The 20,744-nt window shown below is 42.8% G+C and overlaps 1 protein-coding gene across 2 annotated transcripts in view; it reads right to left on the reverse strand.

Annotated features, from left to right (window-relative positions):
• ric1 (RIC1 homolog, RAB6A GEF complex partner 1) overlaps positions 1–20,744 on the reverse strand; it is a 37,234-nt gene that overhangs the window by 2,838 nt on the left and 13,652 nt on the right. Inside the window, exons 3-26 of one of the 2 annotated variants that reach the window (XM_079657483.1) lie at positions 18,033–18,112; positions 16,948–17,055; positions 14,568–14,713; positions 14,234–14,370; positions 13,371–13,459; positions 12,583–12,671; positions 11,658–11,802; positions 11,384–11,432; positions 10,883–11,056; positions 10,587–10,793; positions 10,063–10,101; positions 8,695–8,805; positions 8,389–8,478; positions 8,121–8,281; positions 7,274–7,412; positions 7,067–7,183; positions 3,901–4,308; positions 2,982–3,293; positions 2,590–2,748; positions 1,974–2,113; positions 1,605–1,885; positions 1,072–1,284; positions 812–989; positions 511–699 (exon numbers count right to left, since the gene is read on the reverse strand). In XM_079657483.1, the coding sequence (XP_079513609.1) occupies positions 511–699; positions 812–989; positions 1,072–1,284; positions 1,605–1,885; positions 1,974–2,113; positions 2,590–2,748; positions 2,982–3,293; positions 3,901–4,308; positions 7,067–7,183; positions 7,274–7,412; positions 8,121–8,281; positions 8,389–8,478; positions 8,695–8,805; positions 10,063–10,101; positions 10,587–10,793; positions 10,883–11,056; positions 11,384–11,432; positions 11,658–11,802; positions 12,583–12,671; positions 13,371–13,459; positions 14,234–14,370; positions 14,568–14,713; positions 16,948–17,055; positions 18,033–18,112 (3,761 nt within the window). Of the gene's footprint in view, positions 1–510; positions 700–811; positions 990–1,071; positions 1,285–1,604; positions 1,886–1,973; positions 2,114–2,589; positions 2,749–2,981; positions 3,294–3,900; positions 4,309–7,066; positions 7,184–7,273; positions 7,413–8,120; positions 8,282–8,388; positions 8,479–8,694; positions 8,806–10,062; positions 10,102–10,586; positions 10,794–10,882; positions 11,057–11,383; positions 11,433–11,657; positions 11,803–12,582; positions 12,672–13,370; positions 13,463–14,233; positions 14,371–14,567; positions 14,714–16,947; positions 17,056–18,032; positions 18,113–20,744 lie in introns of both variants that reach the window. The other variant, XM_079657482.1, reaches the window with a different exon arrangement.

Genomic DNA, 20,744 nt, shown 5'->3' on the forward strand with positions numbered 1-20,744 from the left:
TATAAAAATATTTGATATGCAACTAAGTGATTGGGCTTTTTAAATGAACTAAGATTAGTTTGAAAATGTTTCCAACTTTAATTTATTTGAAAAATGGGCACAAATCAATACTGTGATATGAATTTATGAATGAATTTGCCCTCATTTTGTTTTATACAAGCCACTGTCATTGTTAAGACAAGAGAACTATATACAAGTCTCACAAGAGGGTAATGTGCACTGTTCTGGTTGTATCTATTTTTTTTATGTTTTACGATTTCCTATACATTGCACTGTTGTTTGACTTCGGTCAACCTCTGTTGCTTTAAAATGTGCTCTCTAAAGAAACTAAGCTTGAATCTCACATCACAAGCATCCAGAGTGTTAAAATGCTTATTTCATGTTTGTGTTCAGCTGCCTTAACCAGTGCTGCAGAGTTCATCACATAATGGCTACTAATCACTTATATTCTGATTCCAAAAATGATGCTTTCTATGTAAAAATGTCATTACACTTCAAAGTTACACCCACCAGTTAGTGGACACCCACGAGTCGACAGCCAATAGGCCGTTCCGGATGCTCTGCACAGTTTCCTGGGGGACCTCGGGGCTGTCCAGGAAGCAGATCACCTGCTTTATGACGTTGGCGTCCCGCAGGATCAAACCAATCACCACACACCACTCCAGACAGCCCGCCTCCATGAACACATGAAGGAGGTACCTGAAGGGGGAGAGAGGCACCGCTGTCAAATACAGGCTTATGATTTACATTGGATCAAACCCAACTGCAGAGGGACCATGGGGAGGAGAGTTAGTGGTGTTTAGGGTCTCACCTGAGCTGCACCTGTGACTTGTGCGGGCCTTTGTTAGCCAGCTCCATGGAGATGTGCTCCAACTCGGCCTGACTGAGACTCAGAGTGGACGAGTTCTCATCAACCATCATCCAATCACCATCCACCACCGAGCTGGTCTCCGTCAGGTCTGTGGCCGAGCCCACGCTGTACTCCTCCACTAGAGGGGAGAGAAAGAGAAGGATTAAGAGAGGAAATAGGGATTCATTTAAATACTTCTCCTGTTAGTAACTGCTTTTTACCTTTGTTGGTGAGCAGAGACAGGATGGCGTCGTGTGTCTGTGGAGAGTGTTGGTTGGAGTGGGCGGAGGAGGCCGTGTCCATGTCCTTGGCTCTGTCCTCCAGCCTGTCCAGCCAGCTGTGGCTGGTGTTGTCCGCCTGAAGGGGCCCCGTGTCCATGTCGCTGTTCAGCAGACTGTCAGCCGACTGAGACTTCAACAGCCGAGTGCTCAGCGCTTAGGAAACAACAAAAACACAACATAAAATATTAGGATAGAGCTGAGAGCTAACGGGGGAAGCAGAGGGCCAACTTTGGTTCCTGTTAGGTCACCTATTATGATAAACCCACTTTTTCATGTCTTTTATACATAAACATGTGTCCCCTCTGAGTGAAGACATTCTGAAAGTTGCATTCCCTTCTCTCAAAATCCTGTCTGAAAATGAGCTGATCAGATTTTGGCCACTTTATGATGTCATAATGTTTTTTTGGGTTGTGTAACTATTAGCCAATCACCAATCAAGGTAACCCCCCCCTCCTGCATCGTGTCTCGCTCACCTGGGCGACAGCGTCCGTTCTTCAGAGGCGAGCTGATGCTTCCCACGGGGATAACAGGGAAGGGCCAGAGGAAGTCCTTATGGAGTCGCTTCAACGCAGACACAAAGTCCTCGACCCGGGCCACGCGGTTCCGTTCCCGACACAACCAGCCGATGAGTTCGAAGCCCAGCTGTGCGGAGAAGCATCCCAGGTCTCGGAGGCGGACCTGCTCCAGGAGGTGGCGGGCGTGACGCCACAGCATCAGGTCGATGTACATGTTCTCCGCACAGTCCACCTCCCGACTGACAGGAAGAAGGAGAGGAGGGATTTAGATGTTGCTGTGAGGACATTTTGAACAACACATACCCTGTGTCTATAGTGTGTCCCTACCCTTTAGCAGTGGGTCCCGAGGGCATACTGAAGGTCTTCTGCAGGTTGAACTTCCCCGTAGCGATGGCGTCCGCTGACTGCGACAAACTAATGCTGCGATTTCTGAAGAACTCAAAACCGCCACTTGAGCTGCTGGGTTCCTAAACACAGAGACGCACAGTTCAACTTTCATGTTAAAGTGTAAAGTGTTTCAGACTAGCTTGATCAAGGACAGATTACTACCAACTACTTTGATGCTTGTTCTGCACTTCTGTGAGTTGCCTCTTTATGTTGAATTGTTATAAAATGTCATTTACTCACTTTGATCGTCTGCTTTTTGAATAGTTGTTACTATTTAAACATCAGGAATGAATACATTGGTAATTGTTTTTAAAGCAAATGGATAGGAATTAAATGACTTATTTTATACCTTATTATTCCACTTTTTTCCGGTTTTGTGGATTAGGGAAAACAGAAAGGGGGCATTTTCAATGTTGATGAATAAAAACACAATTGAGATAAAAACTGTTGGACAGATTCCAACAGATTGCTGACTGATTTCTATAGAGCTAGTCAAAGACCAACAACAACAAACAAAGGAAAGAAATGTTTGTAGAGATTATTGAAAGTTCTTTACCTGAGTGGTGGGTGTTGGGGGAGGAGTATCCATCTCCCCGGATCCGATGGCTTTGAGGAATCGGATCATGTGCCGGCAGAGGTCCCACTTGCCCTGCTCGAGTGCCGTGTTGAAGAGTAAAGTGGCGTGTTGTCTGCTCACTGCTGGAACCTCCATGTTCTTCACAGAGAGAAGGAGCAGAAATGGAGACAGATGGAGACTGTGAGCTCTTTTTGATAGCATGACACCCTGAACAGTTTTAGGTAAGGTATCACAATGAATTAATTTATGCTTACACTAGAAATGAGACTTTTTGATAGTTATTAATAGGCTAAATAGGCAAAAGATGTCTGATCATCGCTGCATTATGCTCTGAACAGCTAACTGATCATGCAGTGTCATCTTGTCTCTACCTGCAGTATAATCAGATAGGAGGCTGCTGTGTCCAGGTCTTGGGCCATGAGACACTCCTCAAACAGATCTTTGGGGTTTCCCACGGCGGCAAACAGGTAGTTCCACAGGGCGTACTCCGTCTTCCTGGCACAGTGGACGATGGTCTGGAGGAAGAGGGGGAACTCGGTGATGAACTTGGCCACGGTGGGCAGCAGAGGGTCGGGGATGGGCTCCCGCGACGTGGCCTCTTCCTCCAGCACCACGTGCACCATCAGCTCCATGACGTGGGGGAAGTAGGGCAGGGAGGCACAGGACTGAGCCAGCATCAAAGCCTGTGGTAGAGAAGACGTTAGGTCATGGAATAAAACACTTCCAAATAAGTGGCTCAAGGATGTTATGTCTTTCCTAAAACTGGAAAAGATTCAATCATCTCTGAGGCAATTCCTGTACGTCTTACACCAAGTGGCAGCCCTTCTTAACCTTCTTCAAATGTTGTCCATTTCTGTCTAATGGAGACACTGTCCCTCATCCGTTTCCTTTTATTTGTATTATTTTTTGTCTGTCAGTTTTCTCATTGCTCTCTCCCTTTTTGGTTTACTGGTTTGTTTTGTTTATGAATGTGTGTTTGAATTTTGTATGACTTCAAGAGAAGAAAAAACAGGGAATAAATTCAAAAGCATGGCTCTTCAGTCGATGTGCAATAGAAGTTAAGACTACGACGATCACTGGTTGTTTTTATTCTGTAACTGTGGATCCCATTGATGTACCAAAATGGCGTTTCTCTAAAAAAAATCGAATTGTTTTAAAGTAATGGAAAAGAGTTTATGTACTTTGTAGGAGTGCAAACAAGCAAAGCCTCATCATGTAATTGAACTGTTTGAGAATGCGTAAGTACACTCATGTTGATTTCTCCCTAAGTATGATTTCGGCCCCTCGTACCTGTTCACCCAGGTTGCGCACCAGCAGCTGCCTCAGGATGTGGTGGAGGTAGATCTGGGACGTCCTCTCCACGGTGCAGTAGGGGAACAGCGCCTCCAGCGGCTCAGAGGGGCCCTGCAGCCCGTCGTAGAGCACCGTCTCGTTGGAGGCCCCCAGCACCAGGGCGTCCTCGAACAGCACGGCCAGAGGGTAGATGTTGATGTGGAAGGGCAGCATGATGCGTCTGGAGAGGAAGGAGTGGGGCTTGCGGTGGTCTCGGGGAAACAGAGGCAGCCACACCTTCATGCCCGCCTCGCCGCAGGACAACCACAGGGCCTCCAGCAGGTGGCGCTTCTTCTTGTTGGAACGACAGGTGGTCCACACGTTCTCCACACACTGGGCAAGCACCACGGGAGGACAAAATTGTAGCTAGGGGAGAAGGAAAGGGATTTATTAATACAACCTAGACTTAATATGCTGCTCCTGGGGACAACACATTTGTTGGGTGCAGGTTGTGTTATGTTTCTATTGACAAGATGTGTGAAGTTGCTTAAGGTTTTAAGACCACTGACGTTAAAGATTATAACTAACCCCAACAGTGTCTTTTAAAGGACAAACCTCTGGCTACTGATTTACCATCACTGGCATTTTAGTCTGCTTTAGAATGCTTGAACAATATTTAACATAAGCATTAAGACAGTGACACCAAAGGCTACAGATCTGATCAAAATAGCCCCGTAAGAAAAAGTTATCAGGGCCAGCATCAACATCCCCTGCCATCAACTACTGAACGTCGAATGCATCTGTGGTACAAGCAGTGTTGGGACTAACGCGTTACAAACTAACGCGTTACTGTAACGCAACTACCTTTTGCAGTAACTAATAACGTTACTAGTTATCTATTCCCATTCAGTAACACCGTTATAGTTACTGTGATTTAAATGGGTGCGTTGCTGCGTTACATTATGTGATCCAACTGAACCGAATCTCCCTGCGGATGTAATTTACAGGTGAATACAGTGATGTCCTCTCACAGTACCATGGAAAAGTGAAAGTGATGTGAGGGGTGATGATTAGTTAACGCGGGGTAACATTTCAAGGTAAGCCAATCAGAGACAGAGTTGGGCGGGTCCTTATGGGGAAAATACACAGACACACAAACACTTGCTAACACACACACACACATACACGGCAACGCCCACCACCAGCACACACACACACACAATGGCAGATGCAAGTATCAGCGAGAGTATCAGCGAGAGCAGCAGCGTATTTACAACTTGGAGATATAACCACTATTTTCAATTTGTGGGAATAAAGGACACAAAAAATACAATGATGAGGAGTTGTCTTTTCTCTTACTGTGCCACAGAACAACACAAAAACTTGTATTTGTATAGTTATTATTTTTAAAGTAACTTGCTACTAGTTACTTTTATAATTTAGTAACTAATACAGTAACTAGTTACTTTTTGAGAGCAGTAACTATAACTATTACTAGTTACTTTTTAAAAGTGACTTGCCCAACACTGGGTATAAGCTAGCACAGGAAACGAGTATGAATACCAGTGATTTGTAAGCAACATTTCCCCAGTCAGTTAGGAGGCTTGCAAATGGGATAAACCAATGATGTAAAACTCAAACAGGCTGTCTCAGTATTGGTTCATTGTTCCTTCTGCATGTTTTTGTAGCATTTCAAAGGAAAAAACGGCTTAAAACGTCCCCCATTATGCAAGGTCCACTTTTTCATGTCTTTTATACATAAACATGTGTCTCCTCTTTGTAAAGCGATTCTGAAAGTTTCAGGAAAAAAGACCCCTTCTCTTTTTGTCCTGATCCATTTATATAAAAACCTGAAAATGAGCAGATCAGATTTTGGCCACTTTGTGATGTCATAATATTAGCCAATCACCAACCAAGGTAACACCGTCCACCTTAGCACCTGAATCTCCTCCTAGAGCACCATTTTTGTATTATTAGACCAAATATCTCTCAGAGGGGCGTGGGGAGGGGCTCCCTATTTTTTATCTAAAGTAACAGACAGAGAGGAATGTCACGATAATTAATTTTGTTGGACGATACATTTTCCCGGAAATTATTGCGATAAACGATAATATTGCCGGCACCATTTTAGACCACTGACATAATGATAATATATAATTATAATAATAATAATAATAATAATAATAATAATAATAATAATAATAATAATAATAGGAAAACAGAGCTTCCTTGTGGCCAAAACACACAAATTGCATTTAGGAAAATGCAGCAGTACATTTTTTTTTTTTTAAATAAAGTAAGTCGGGATGGTGGGGGCTCTCCATCTCCAGCGGCCGTGTTTGCTCCCAGCCGGGAAAACGGAATGGGGTGGTTGTGTTTCAGGTGCAGTTTAAGGTTGGTCGTATTGCTAGCTTTTGTTGCTACCTTTTTAAAACAAATGCGACATACCGCCCGGCTCATTCAAGTCCGTAGGTTCGCCTTGTGGATCCAAAATATTCCCACACCGGGGATGTGGAATTAGGTTTTGCAACCAATTCCATTTCACTTCAAATTCCCCTCGAGTAAGTCACATGTTCTCTCCTGCTTGTCTCTATATTATTAATTTGGCTGCAACACTGTTGCACGCGGAGTGTCCTGACCCGGCTGTGTGTGAGCCCCGCCCCTCAAGGCTCCTACACACGGCGGCGTGCGTTGTCGCTTGCCGGCGGGGGGGGCTGAAACTCGACCAACAACCAATCACATGAATCTCCCACCCCAGACACACAAGCACGCGGTATGATTGGCTAGAGCTTGCACTGGCATATGATTCGAGGCGGCAAAAGTAGAACATTGCTCTACTTTTGCAGCGAGCACCGCGAGAGAAGCTACGCTTTGCTCCCACAATGCAGTTCGGCGAATCGTGACGTCACCCCATTCAAAGTGAATGGGCAGAAGCGTTGAAGCGGCAACGCACGCCGCCGTGTGTAGGGGCCGTCACAGCGCACCTGGCCCGCAGCCACAGCATGCCTGGCCGGTAGAGTGGCCAGCAGCCACAGCGCGCCTGGCCGGTAGAGTTGCCCGCAGCAACAGCACGCCTGGCTAAAATGCTGGTCACATCATTATGTAAACAAACACGCATGTAAACGGCAATTTATCGAGGTCAGAAAAAACTAGAGACAATGCATTGGTTATTGTTGGGACTCACCAGCTTCTTGGAGTTGGCAGGCGTCTCCTTCTCCCGTACCTGCGGCCCTGAGCGGTCCCTCTGCAGCATGATCAGCTGGCCAGCCAGATTCAACATGATGCTCTCTGCCATGCAGGCCTGAGATGGACACACACACATATGTTAAACATGAAGGTACTTGCACCTTTAGAGGCAGTATATATCAGAAAGTCTGTGTAGCTTTCTTACCTGCTGCGGGGCTTTCAACGTGATGCCGGTCTCTGTGCGCACAGAGGTGAGTGTGACGGAGACCACCAGGGCGGGGTGAGGGATGTAGCGAGACATCGACACCTCCTGCAACAACTCCACACTGGCTGTCGGGTGTGGACTGAAACAGGAAATAAAGGCGAACATTATTAAAAGGCAGAATCATATCTTCCAGGTAAACCACTAAAGCGCCAACAAATCCTAACGCAAAGAAATGCAGGGCTTTCCGTATCCAAGGGAACAGCATTCGACTGCCAAACAGAATCTCATTTTCATTAAACGTCAATGCAGTCAATGTTGGCAGACAACTTGATGTTGCTCACTTTAATGTTTTATTCAGGAAGGTTCCCTGATTTAATTAATTGATTCTATCTGACTTGAAATAAATGTCACCAAAAATAAGGAAGTAAGCAGGGATCCTTACAGATCTGGCAACCTTTAAAGGTTATGAAGACCGCCAAATACTTCATTAAAAACAATGTATAATCTCAACAGACATAATGCTGAGGAACACTTCTGTCGTGTAGAGTCAATAGCTTTTACTAAATGCCTCTTTTCCCAAGGGGAAATGTGGCAGAGTAACATATTACCTAACAATATTATGACTACTGGTGCTGAATTTCCCCTCAGGGATTATTAAAAGCTGATCTTAATCTTGATCTTAATCTTTAAAGGTGATCTTTATAAGGATACAAATGACTGAGATTTGCCCGGGAAAATATTATTTATAGTATATTTAATTAACATAGGGTTTTTCTAGCCAGAGTCAGAAATGCAACAGTGGGAGCTATGCTAGTTCTGAATGTAAGACTGAAGGTGTGATGTGTACCTGTCGTTCCTCCGCTTCAGGCTGTAGAGGCAGATGGAGCAGTCGGCTCTGAACAGGATGACCATGTCTCTGAAGACGTTCAGCAGCAGAGTGTCGGACTGCAGCTTAGTGACGGATGCAAAGGCGTTGTCCAGGTTTGCTGAGCGCTGATAGAGCCTCAACTAGAGTCAACAGAAGGAAACGTCACAAAAACTGACTTACACAACTGGAATCTAGATAAAGAGAAAGGGGAATTTAAGAGAAAATAAAGGTGGTGCTTCAGTCTCACCTGCTCTTGCTGGTCTATATAATTGTAACAGGCCACCACCACAAAGTCCTTCCACCAAGCCAGACCTCCTGTCACCGTCATGTTCTGCTCCTACACACACATGCAAACACACGGTTTTTTATTTGAGCATGAAACACAACTGGCAATATTTTCACACTTAACAAACTAAGCTAGATCATATTACAGAAGATAACGACCATCATGTTTAATCTGGAAAAAATCTTAAAAGAATAGAGAATATTTTAAATACATCTAGAAAATATGTCATTTAACATTTTATTTATCTTGGTCTACAATGTCACATACCTGAGTGATGTTTCCAAACAGCTTCCATTTCCTGGTGAATAAGGAGTAGTGTGCAAAGCCCCGCCTCCCTGCTACAGCCATGCACTGGCCTGCTGTGTCTATGGCTGCAAACTGCACACACAAATATACACACAAGTCAATAAGGCAAACAATAAAATGTAATGTATTGACAGAGCATACAAACACTCACTAACACAATAAACAAAAACAGTTGTAATCGTATTAGCTACTGATATAGTAGCTCAGTCAGGTTTGTTTGTAAAGCCATCTATCATACAAAATGTGCTTTATAGGCTTTTCTAATTCAGCTTATATACACAACCTTGTGAAGGCAGTATGATTAGTGTTCTTTGTAAACAATACTGCTTTGTGTACACAGGACTATAGCAGCTTCAGAGTCTGAGCACACATGGGAGAAATGATGAATTTGACTAATGTTAGAGGAACCAGATCAGACCGGATCATTTCAAAGATGATTTAATATATTTTTTTGTATGATTCACAACCCTCCTGACACTTGAATAGGGTTGCAAAGGGGCGGAAAGTTTCCGGTAAATTTCTGGAAAGTTTCCATGGGAAGTTAAGCTGGGGAATTTTGGAAATATTCGATGCAAAATTAAACATAAAAACATGACATTTCAACATTTTTTTATAAAGTAGAACAGAACAAGTTTTAATTATTTTATTGAACAATTATTTGTTTCATTGAAGAACGAAAACAGGAATGTTGAGTTAAATGTTACTCATCCACCCCAACCCCACTCATTAAAAAATGAACAAAAATGCACACCCCATCCAAAGATCCCCACAAAGTCCCATTCAAACTGTTAAATGAAAATAGCCCTTCTCGCTCAAAAAAGTCCCATTAAACATGCAAATCTTCCTTCAAGCAATCCTCTGCATTTTTGCTAAAGCCTTCCAGTCAATGGGCTCTTCCTGGGCCTCATCAACATCACAGTCTGAGTCTTCCTCTTCAGTGTCACTGTCCAGCCTTGTTGAGGATGGCTCTGTGTCAGGCTCAGAGAGCCTTAGGTTTGCCCGAATGCCAACCAGTTTTTTCACTCTCACATTTGTGAGCCTGTTGCGAACCTTTGTGTGGTCTCAATAGCCATGCGGTAAGCAGTGTCCTATGGCATGGATATTCAAGTGTACTTGAATGGCATCTGTTTGTTTTAGTCAAGATTATGCTAAAATATACTTTCCCCAACTATGTTTAAGTTCCCTATGAAGAGCCAATCTTCAATTTAGAAAATTCCCAGTTTATTCCCGTGGAAATTTTCCATCTTTGAAAATTCCCGGAATTTTGCAACCCTACACTTGACCTAATGAAGCAGGAAGCAGAACACAAACACACATTTCGATACTTACCCTTATAGGCCAGTTGCTCTCTAGGTATGTGCTGTGAATCTGGAGGAAGACAAAAATGATGAATAAAAGATAGCAAATGATACCTTATATGCATTAAACGATACACATAGATGCAAATCTGCCCTTATTGAATACATAACTACCGGGCATATGCAGTTGCTCTCAGTGCATCATGGTTTTCATTGGTTGCAACTCAAGTCATACAGAAATATGCAGACAACTATTTTGATAAATCATGTAAAAGTCTAGCTTGAATGCCCGATATTAGATGATTCCTGCTTTTCATATGAGAAGCATGTAGCATTTACTTGCACTACATTATATAATTGAATACTTTGGGGTTTATGAGCTGTGAAATTGTGATAGGTATTTATTGTCTGCAGTAATGATAAAATGATGAATCAATTGTAAAAAAGAAATGGCATGGTCTGAGGCTGCAGTCAAAGATAATATGTCCCAAGAAATATTTCAAAACTCTGACCCTGTGAAATAAATCTCCCAAAAGCAGGTGTGATGATCCTTACCTGGACCACGTGCCAGTGCTTGTGTCCCAGTAAAGTGCTGAGTCCCTGAGAGAGAGAGGAGTCGGGGTTGGGGGGGTGGTGCAGCGGGCTGCCGTCGTGCGGGTGTACATGTGTGTGTTTGTCAGAGGGGTTGTTGACCTGCGACGGGTCACCACAGGTCAGGTAGAGGCGGTCTTCCCCGTGCAGCAACACCTGCTCCTGGTTACTCTATAGGGCCGAGAGGAACACATAGATAATTAGTATTTGAAGTGTGCGTATGTGTGCACAAAAAAACTGACGATATATTTTCCTCTCACCGTGCACGGGTTGACTGTGAGGGCACTTTTGATGAAGTGGAACTGCAGTATGCCGGCCTGCAGGGTGGGGTGAGGGGGGGTCTCCATCTCCTCCACCTCCTGCTCCTCCTGCTTCTTCTTCTTCTCCTGCTTGATGGGGATCACCCAAAGGTGGTAGCCCTCCGCTCCCCAGCTCTGGAGGGGGAAGAGTGCAAGTCATTATGCAAAATGATAACAAAAAACATTAACGTGTCAAAGGTAATTTATATATGAGTAGAGAAAGTATTTAAATACATCCAATAAAACGTTTAATAAAGAAAAAGCAGGATGAAGTGGATAGTATTTAGAAACATGACACCCGTACACATACGACTCGTTTGTAGCCATTGTTTACATCATTTAAAACATTTGATTGATTTATGTAACTCTCTTATTATATTTCTTAAAATATTAACCATTTTAAATTCAAATTTCCTTTTAATCGTAATAGGTGGGTGAGACAGTATTAAATAATCCACTTGCCATAGAGCTGATTTTAATTGGTTCCTTCTTGGTACCATCAGAACGATACCTGAGGAGAGGGCACATTCAAAAAATAAATGAATGGAATTTCCATTTCATGAAGTGTGTGTGTGTGTGTGTGTGTGTGTGTGTGTGTGTGTGTGTGTGTGTGTGTGTGTGTGTGTGTGTGTGTGTGTGTGTGTGTGTGTGTGTGTGTGTGTGTGTGTGTGTGTGTGTGTGTGTGTGTGTGTGTGTGTGTGTGTGTGTGTGTGTGTGTGTGTGTGTGTCCACCTACGCAAAGTCCTCGCCCAGAGTGCAGATGAGGTGAGCTCCGAAGACACTCCACAGCGATAGGCCGCCGCACTCCCATGTAACCATGGTAACACTGTAGTCAGGTGACCAGCAGATCAGCTTGACTGCACCCGTCTTGTTGTAAATGTCTGAACAGGGAAAGAACACATAAAAGTAAAAAAGCTTTAGTTATAGTTTTATATTTTAAATGGAGTAATGCTTTTACAAAGGGGCAATTGATTTATTGATGTATTCTCTCACATTTCACACCAAATCAAATTATATTATGATTTATTATTAACAGGATAACCTGGCAAAGCTTGATAAATAATCTTTTCTCACACACATTCCAGTTAGTTTTTTTCCCAGAGGCAACACCTCGATGCACCTTGAACACATTGATATTACAGAATGATATAATTCTAGTTTAAAACTCTGGCAGTAGTTGATTAGTGTTTTGAAATTCACTTTATGTACCTTCCTTCCTTCCTTCTGTATCGCTACAAAATCTCCACATGTATCAAGACTTGCTAGAGAAGGACTTTCTGAATAGAAGACAATTTGATGTACAAACGCAGCTAGAAGAAGTGACAGAACTTATTATAGGTCTAATGGTGCTGCCTCAGTTCCACAAAAGGGTGACGTCTTCAGACGGCCCATTTTCAGATACAATAACATTTCATTCCGGCCAATCACTGCCCTTGCCCTATGATGGCTGTTCCACCACTAGGGGGAGCCATGGCTTTAGATCCTCCTATTACAGGACTTAAACAGATGTGACCTGAGGGGAATAACAGGCCTGTGAACCCAAGACAAAGGAAACTGAAGGAATGCAAATGATCTCACAGAGCAATCTGAGCAGATCTGTGACCTGAGAAGAGAGGGACAACCAGAGAGTGAGAAGGAAAGAGAGACATGTGTTGTGATACCTGGGTAGTGTTTGGGGGTGAGCTCCAGTTTGTGTGAGAGCTGCATTGATCCTGTCGCGGTGTCTATCATGTACACCAGCACTGAGCCGCTGTGATGGAAACAAACACACTTTATCAGTCATAACAAGTTGCTTCAGGGAGTAAAAGCTGTGCAGTGATACAACATGAACAAACAGCTACAGGTCAGTAGGCTGCTTCACTGTCAGTGACCTGGGGCTGTAATTTACCTCCAAGCTACACCTCTCGTTGACTGCAATTATTAATCATAGAGGCTTTCATCTAGTCTCTTCAATTGCTGCTAACTGACATGTTACCTCCTGCTCATTCATAGCAGGTGAAAAGCACATCAGAGTAATAAGCACTTTGATCTAAAAGGGCGTTTTCAAAGGTGCAAAATCCCAAACTGTTCTAAAGACTGAAAATCTTTTCCTCTTCTACAGCATGACTGATGTTATCCTCGACTTTATCTCCTCGTTAGGGCAAATATGACAAAAAAAAAGACCACTGCATGTGCGTCAATGAGGTACAAAACCCAGACAACTTTCAGACTGAGATTGAGAAGTAGAGGAGGGAGAGATGAGGAATTCCTGCAAACCTGACAGATTGCACAATCCATTAGGAGTTTCTAACAAGCACACACTAGGTAAGCCTCTGCAAACACAAACGGACAGATTCTCACACTGGACACACACCACAAGGACAACAATTTACCTCTGGAACACAAGGGTGCAAACAAACAGATACAGGATTTCACTTTTTTGAAAATATTCAAACCGAGAGACACGTACCTGGCACAGCCAAAGGCCATCAGTCTGTACTTGTTGTTGACAGCCACGCAGGTACCGTCAGTCACATCTGCTGCCCAGACGCCCTGCAGCTGCTGGACACACACATGCCAAACATGTTTGAATAACAAATGTGTGTGTGAAGTCGGTGGCAGGTCAGCCACATGCGTTTAAACTGCTTCATTCTTTACATGTATCTCATGGATGTACTGAGAAGTCTAAATGAGACTCTACAACAGAGATTAAACACAACCGACTGCTTGGTCACAGTTTGAGTTAAACAATGGACTCATCTTGAAGAAGCAGTAAATAACACCCACTTTTTCAATTTCAAGATAATGTAATCGCCTTTTAAATGCAGCCAGGATAAAGTAATAGCTGCGAGGCCTGTAATGAATCCTCGTATCATGATATTAATTAAAGAAATTGAGCTGCCACTGCCAGCGCTATTTATGAAACCACAAAAACGTGTTGACCAGAACATGTTGCATCATTGCTACTGGTCTCTGTGTTCGCTTCTCAAAAGCTCCCTTATCTTACACTTTTGCCTCTATGTATGTAATAATGATCATTGTATATGTTCCTTAAATGATGCCCACACACGAATATCACCTCATATGGCTGTTTATAAATGCCCTTAGCCACTCAAAAGTGGGACTAAGGCCTGGTTAACATTTCATTTCCTGATAGTTTGGTGTCAGTTCCCCTGTCATGGGGTCAGTTGATGTCACAGACGTCTTAAAAAGAGGAATCAGAGACTTTCTTCAGCCTCTAAATGACTAACTATTATATTGTTCATAATCGATGTGTGGATGTTTGCCCTTCAGTAAAACTGTGTGCTCGTTTTAATCTGTGAGTATTCTTACATCTGCGGTGATAGTGTTGGTGAGCGGCGTGATGAAGCCCAGGCGTCCGTCACTCAGCACCACAGCGAAGCCGTCCAGCGTCACACAATACTCCATACAACGGATATACACTCCCTCCAGGTCAGGAGAGGGACCACCTGAACACACACACCGGGGTGGAAGTATTATACCATACAAAGGGACTGAACCAGGAGCTGAAGTAGCCAAAACATGTCTGTGTATATTGTATTGAGATGTGATGTCCTAGCATTAGACATCAGGACATTTACTGTCAACTAGAATAATGTGTGCTCTCTTCGCTTATGTTCAGCTATGTGTTTGGGTCTCCTCTAACCTCGAGCAGACTGCAGGTCTAGTGAGAAGGGGATTGTAGTGAGGCAGATGGCTTTGCGTCCGTTGCTGCCGAGCCCATCCCAGTGCAGCACATGCAGGTATCCGTCTGCAGTGCACACCAGCAAGTCCTCCTGGAGGGACTGCAGGCTGGTGGGAGGAGAAGAAGAAACACAGAGATGAGCATTGAGGTTCAAAAGCTAAGACAGAAAGTGTGGAGGAGGAAGTGAAAGAAAACAGGCAGGGGTGGTAGGTAGGAAGTGGGCATGAGACGATAAACAGCAGTGTTATAAAACAGAGGAGTAGTCAGCATCCAGCTGAGTGGACGTTAACTGGCCAGCTGTGATGAGGCCACACAGCTGCCCGTGCCAACTCTCACTGTCCTCTGATATACACAAGGGAACAAACAAACAGTGTGCTTGTGAGTAAAGACCTTCATTCTGTTCCCACATCCATAACAGGTCTAAGACTGAAGATGAGGATGGGACAACTAAGAGGAGAAAAGCAAGCAAAAAAGAAATACAATTGAGAATGTCGAGCACAGTTGGCTTTAGCTGTGGAGGAAGCAGCAACTTGTTCTGTAGTGGAACAGCAGGAGATACCCACTCGTCAAGCTGTGCCTTTGAAATGTCGGCAGGAGTTCTCTCATTCACATGACTACTCTGTAATCTCTGTCAAGTGCACACAGTGGAGATGTGACAGATGAACACAAGGCATTGAAAGACGCAGGCGGTATAACCAAAAGACAAACACACATGGTGACAAAAGAGCTCCAGTTCCAGTCACTCGACAAACAAAAACGTCAAGTTGGAGGATGTGGGGATGACAAGAGCAAAAGGTGAAAAACTAAAAGGAAGAACAAAGCAAAGAAAGGAGACTTAACCAGCACAAAGGAGAAAACCCAAGAAAAAGAAGAAGGAAGGAGACACTAGATCTGAGATGAGGGACAATCGCACCACAAAGATAAAGTGTGGACTGGTAGCTGGAGAGGTGCCAGTTCCCCTCCTGGGTCCTTGAGCAAGGGATTGAACCCAAACAACTCCTTGGCACAGGAAAACCTGGCAGCCTCTTACTCTGGGACCTCTCCATAAAACTGCATGGGATGTGCATATCTGTATTCCTATCCGTATGTAGATCTACTGTGTATATTTGGGAACAGAGGGGAAAAACGATATCTGCCCTCTGGGATTAATAAAGAGCCATCTTCTAAATCTTCTCATGGTCTTTTTCTTCTCACTGACCGTACATTTAACATTGGCTTAAATGAAAATGAAAGGACTTACTCAGATAAATGTTTTTGAATGAATGCTGTGATCTCACATCTAGGGTGGTTTTAAAAAGATGTTTTATGTTTTACAGCTGGCCGGGTTGTGCAGTGTGTCAACATCGTTACACAAATGGATCCGTCTTCATACAGGTAATGCTGATTATTAAAGTTTTAACCAAATCAGGTTGAGCCATCTAAAATGGCAACAAGCCATTTAAACAATGAAGTAACAAATTCATCCAAATAATATGTTATGTAGCTGACGAGACGAAATAGAAACGTCTCATTCTGAATATGTAATAAGCAGCTTAACAGGTAATCAATCTCACTTAAGTGAATTTCCTAAAATGCCTTGTTTATAAGCTGAATAAATACTGTCTATAAAACGGATGAGGCCGATTTAAACCCGTTTACGCCCCAGGCAGCGCTTAATTCCATCCAGCCAGCACTGAAATAAAGTTAGCTTCTGTCGTCCTTTCATCAATCATCACTAAACCCTTCCACCCGCCTAATTTCATCCGTCCATCACGCCGCACACATCCATCTCTGCAGATTTGTGAATTCTCTCTCTGCCGTTGGCTGAAGGAGCCTCAGCCATCTCTCACTGCCAATGTTGACTTTCCATTTTCCATTAGGAAGAAGAGAATTTCCCCAGTTTTATCCTGAGCTAAATGCCCTTTCCATGCACAAAGAGAGGCTCACTTCTAACAGCTACAAGTATGGAGGGCATTATTTAAATATCCCCTGGTGAGCTGCATAAGCAAACACAACATCACTACAGTTTAAATCATAGTGTCAGTGAGTTACACACTTTGAAATGTATAATAGATACTAAATGCAAGTTTGTAGTTTACTCGCCAGTTTGTAGTTTGCGTCTTTAGAATCTTTTTTGAAAGGATAGGAACCTTTCTGTACATAAAATTGTAAAGCAATGCACAAGGGGAGGGTTGAAAAACATCAAGACATAACAGTGATCATATCTTTTGGTGGGTCCTGTGTGATTTTGAATCTTAGCTGGGGTCTATGTAGGGAAGAGGCAGAGGGAAAGACACAACAGAGAAAACCAAGAGGGAGATAAAAACAGAGAAGGAGAGAAGGAGATAAGATGTTATCATACCTGGTGATGGGGGCTTCCAGGTCCACAGGCTTCTTCATCTCTAGAGACAAAGCAGGGGCACACTGTTCCTCCTTATAGCCCGGAGTCACCTTCACACGAGGACTCCCTCTGTGCAAACACACAATATAATAATACACAGAATCATTGGAATGATTTAGGAGGAGAACTTGAGGGTGAACAGGAGCTGGAAAGGATCACAGAATACGTCCCGACTTGCCTGACCTCTGCTGGTATGCTGTCAAGGAATGTGAAAGACACACACACAAAACACCACATACACAATAGACATGGACACTTGATACAAAGCACCGAAACGGCAGGATTAGTAAAGGAACAGAGACCAGCTTGGGGGCACCTCAAGGCACATACTTTGGTCTACTAAACAAGCCTTCCCAGAAGAGTGGACGCTGTGCTTGCTTTGTTTTCGGATCAGATGTCCACTAATCACCTATAGGTGGATATACTGTATTGGGCTGCTCATATACTTGGCCATATAGTGTATTTGTCAGATTTAGAAGAAAAACAGTGATAGCTGAAGCTTTTCTCAGGCATATCACAGAGCAACCTGTTTATTACATCCAGTATCTGGTCAAGAGCTAAATGACAACCTTATGTAAGAGGATTGAGTAGAAAAGCCCTCCTTTATTCATGCTGGCATTGTTAACCAGCCGCACTGACAGACATCTGCCAGCTGAGGACACGGGCTGCAGCAAGCATATCGAAAAGGAGAAGCATTTGACGATTAGTGTTCATAAATCAATGTAGTGGTGAATTATAACCAGCAATAAAGTTGTCACTTGCGGTAATAATAGCAAGTGTTCCAACTGATCAATTCAAAGTGCATGGATATAGTGAGTTAGGCATACTTGTGTATTTACACGTTCACTCTAGGCAGTTCATGTACAATTCAACATTTACGTAACATGCATTATTCATGACGGTTAAATGGCTCCTTAAGGGACAGATGATTTGTTGTTGGTGTATCCTCAGTGCAAGATACAGCCTGGTACACTCTGCTCACTTTGCTAAAGTGTGTGTTTGTGTGTCATCGTGTGTGAGCATGTGTGTGTGTGCGCTGCACTCACTTTGGATAGACAGGCTCATAGAGGTACTTGTCGTCCCCCCCACCCAGCACATCAAACAGGAGGATGTAGCCGTTGGCAGTCTGAAAAACAGAGAGAAGGGACTGCCATTAAAAAACACATCAATATAGTTGAGTAACTGTGTCATTCTCAGACAGAGAAATGGAAAGAGAAGTGTCGGGTAAGTAGAATTTATATTTGTATTATTTGAATGTCTTCACATATGCAAAGTCACCCCTTGCCTTTTTATGCAGCAAACTGGAAGGAAGAAAAAAGGTCCAGCAGTAAATAAACATCATCCGTCACAGAGAAGGCAACAGAATCCATTACGCTGTGCGTGCTTGTTAAAAAAGGACCTTCTAATTATCTCAAGAAAACCGAATCCACCCCCATACGGTTTGATGTAGAGTCCATCTGAACCCTGAAGTCTTGAACAGTATTTTATGTAGGGCTGCTCAATTAATCGTATTTTAAATCGCGATTACGGCTTGCAACGATTACGAAAACAACTTAATCGAAATAAAACGATTTAAAAAAAAATTATTATTACTTTTTTTTTTGGTTTTTCAGTTGAATTATACTTAAAGTTCAGGGTAATCAACTGTTACAAACATATTGTTCAAATGTTTTTTCTCCAATAAATGGATGTTTTCAAAGTCAATGAATAATCGCAATTACAATTATTGATCCGCATAATCGAGATTAGGATTTTTGCCATAATCGAGCAGCCTTAATTTTATGTGTAATTCATGGTTTTCCCCTGTGAGCTATTAAGGATTATATTCTCAATACACCTGCATAGTAAAGTAAATATTTGTATGCGCAGGGAATGATAGTTGACATTCTCCTGCATAGCAAACTCCTAAAAAGGCTGGGCTGTTACTTATAATGATGCTGTTTTTTTTAAAACACGCTCCAGGCTATGAACTGTGGAGATTATAGCTTGCATCCATGATGTCAAACATATTAGCGGAGTTAAGCACAATACTTGTATGGGAGAACGAACACACACACACACACACACACACACACACACACACACACACACACACACACACACACACACACACACACACACACACACACACACACACACACACACACACACACACACACACACACACACACACACACACACACACACACACACACACACACACACACACACACACACACACACACACACACACACACACACACACACACACACACACACACACACACAGAAACTGAGCCTGCAGTCTGAGCATGACACGAAACCTGATCTTAACTGCACTGACAGAACGTTTATGTGCAATGCTTTTGCAATGACGGCACATAAAAACACTTCAGTCCTCATACAGAGCTTCATAGAACCAGATTCTACTATTTATTACAGTATTTCTGTTTCACTATATTTCAAGGTTTTTCTTAGAGTTGGTGGCAGCACACTGAAGTAACCCTTGCATTTTCTAGTGTGGTGACAGTGTTGTTCCTAGCAGGCCAACACATCACAATAGCAATAAGAAAACCCGAGCCAGGGAGGGTAAACCAAGCAGAAACTTGAAGCTCAGCTGGAAAAGAGCAGCTCTGGCTAGAAGGAAGAGGATGGAGCCAAACAGAGGTCTGCTAAACCCATCACCAGCCTTCCAGCTTCACAAAGCAAAAATGAGATAAAGGCAAAAAACGGCTAAACAACACTTAAGCATGACATCTAGACTACTTCAGAAAGACAATGATGCTTCAAAAGTGTTTTTTGTTTCCAAAACAAAAAGGATAGCACATTATTTTACTGTTAGACCCTTTAAACACTACACATCTCAAAGTGAGAGGCAACATCCTGAATCTACTGGTTTAATATATCATTTTAATTGATCATAATGCTATCGGATAACATTAAAAACAACAACAATGTTAACAGGGATTGTTATCAATCCGATACAGATAACAGACCATGTAAAAGTTGTGGTGCAATATTCAAAACTTCATTTCCAATACAAAATTGTAGGCAAACATTACTGTGAGGATATTTGTTAGGACAGAGCTATGACACTGTAGCTTTCATTTAAATGTGAAGTGACACTGTGTACAGAACCACTATCTCTGAAAGCCATTATTTACATAAATCACATAACACTGCTCACACTACACAGTTCCTCTGTAACATGATCATTACCTTATCCATCGTGCATCAAGTGTTTTGATCTGGGGAACAATAATATACCAAACAGGCTGCAACTCAGTATAAACTGCCTGCACCATGACCTTTACCGAGTTTCATTAACCATGAGGCGATCCTAAGACTTTGAGGAGATACAATCAATGTTACAATGAATTATGTATGTTAGGAATTCATCTATTCTGCACTGAGACTGCAGAGATGAAAGAGCCATTTCATATTCACGTTGGCACTCTATATAGTTCAATATGAACACAGTAGGACCCAGTATAATTACAATGACCTAGTTTAGTTATTAAAGCCCCGACTTGCTTATGCAGCCCACATAGAAAACGAGTAAGCACTCGCAGAGCGTGTACCTGCACACCGGCTGATCATTTAACAACAGGAAACGTTTTTAATTTTTGAAACTGTATGTGGTTCTGTACCTTAATGTGACGGTTCATTACCAATACACAGTTAACACTTATTTAAATTGAAACCACATGAGAAGACACTGTTATTCAGGTGTTTCTATAGGTGTTGTTATGGTTGTGAACCTACTCGTTAAATCCTAA

This window comes from Notothenia rossii (assembly GCF_949606895.1).
Source record: "Notothenia rossii genome assembly, chromosome: 11".
NCBI lineage: Eukaryota > Metazoa > Chordata > Actinopteri > Perciformes > Nototheniidae > Notothenia > Notothenia rossii.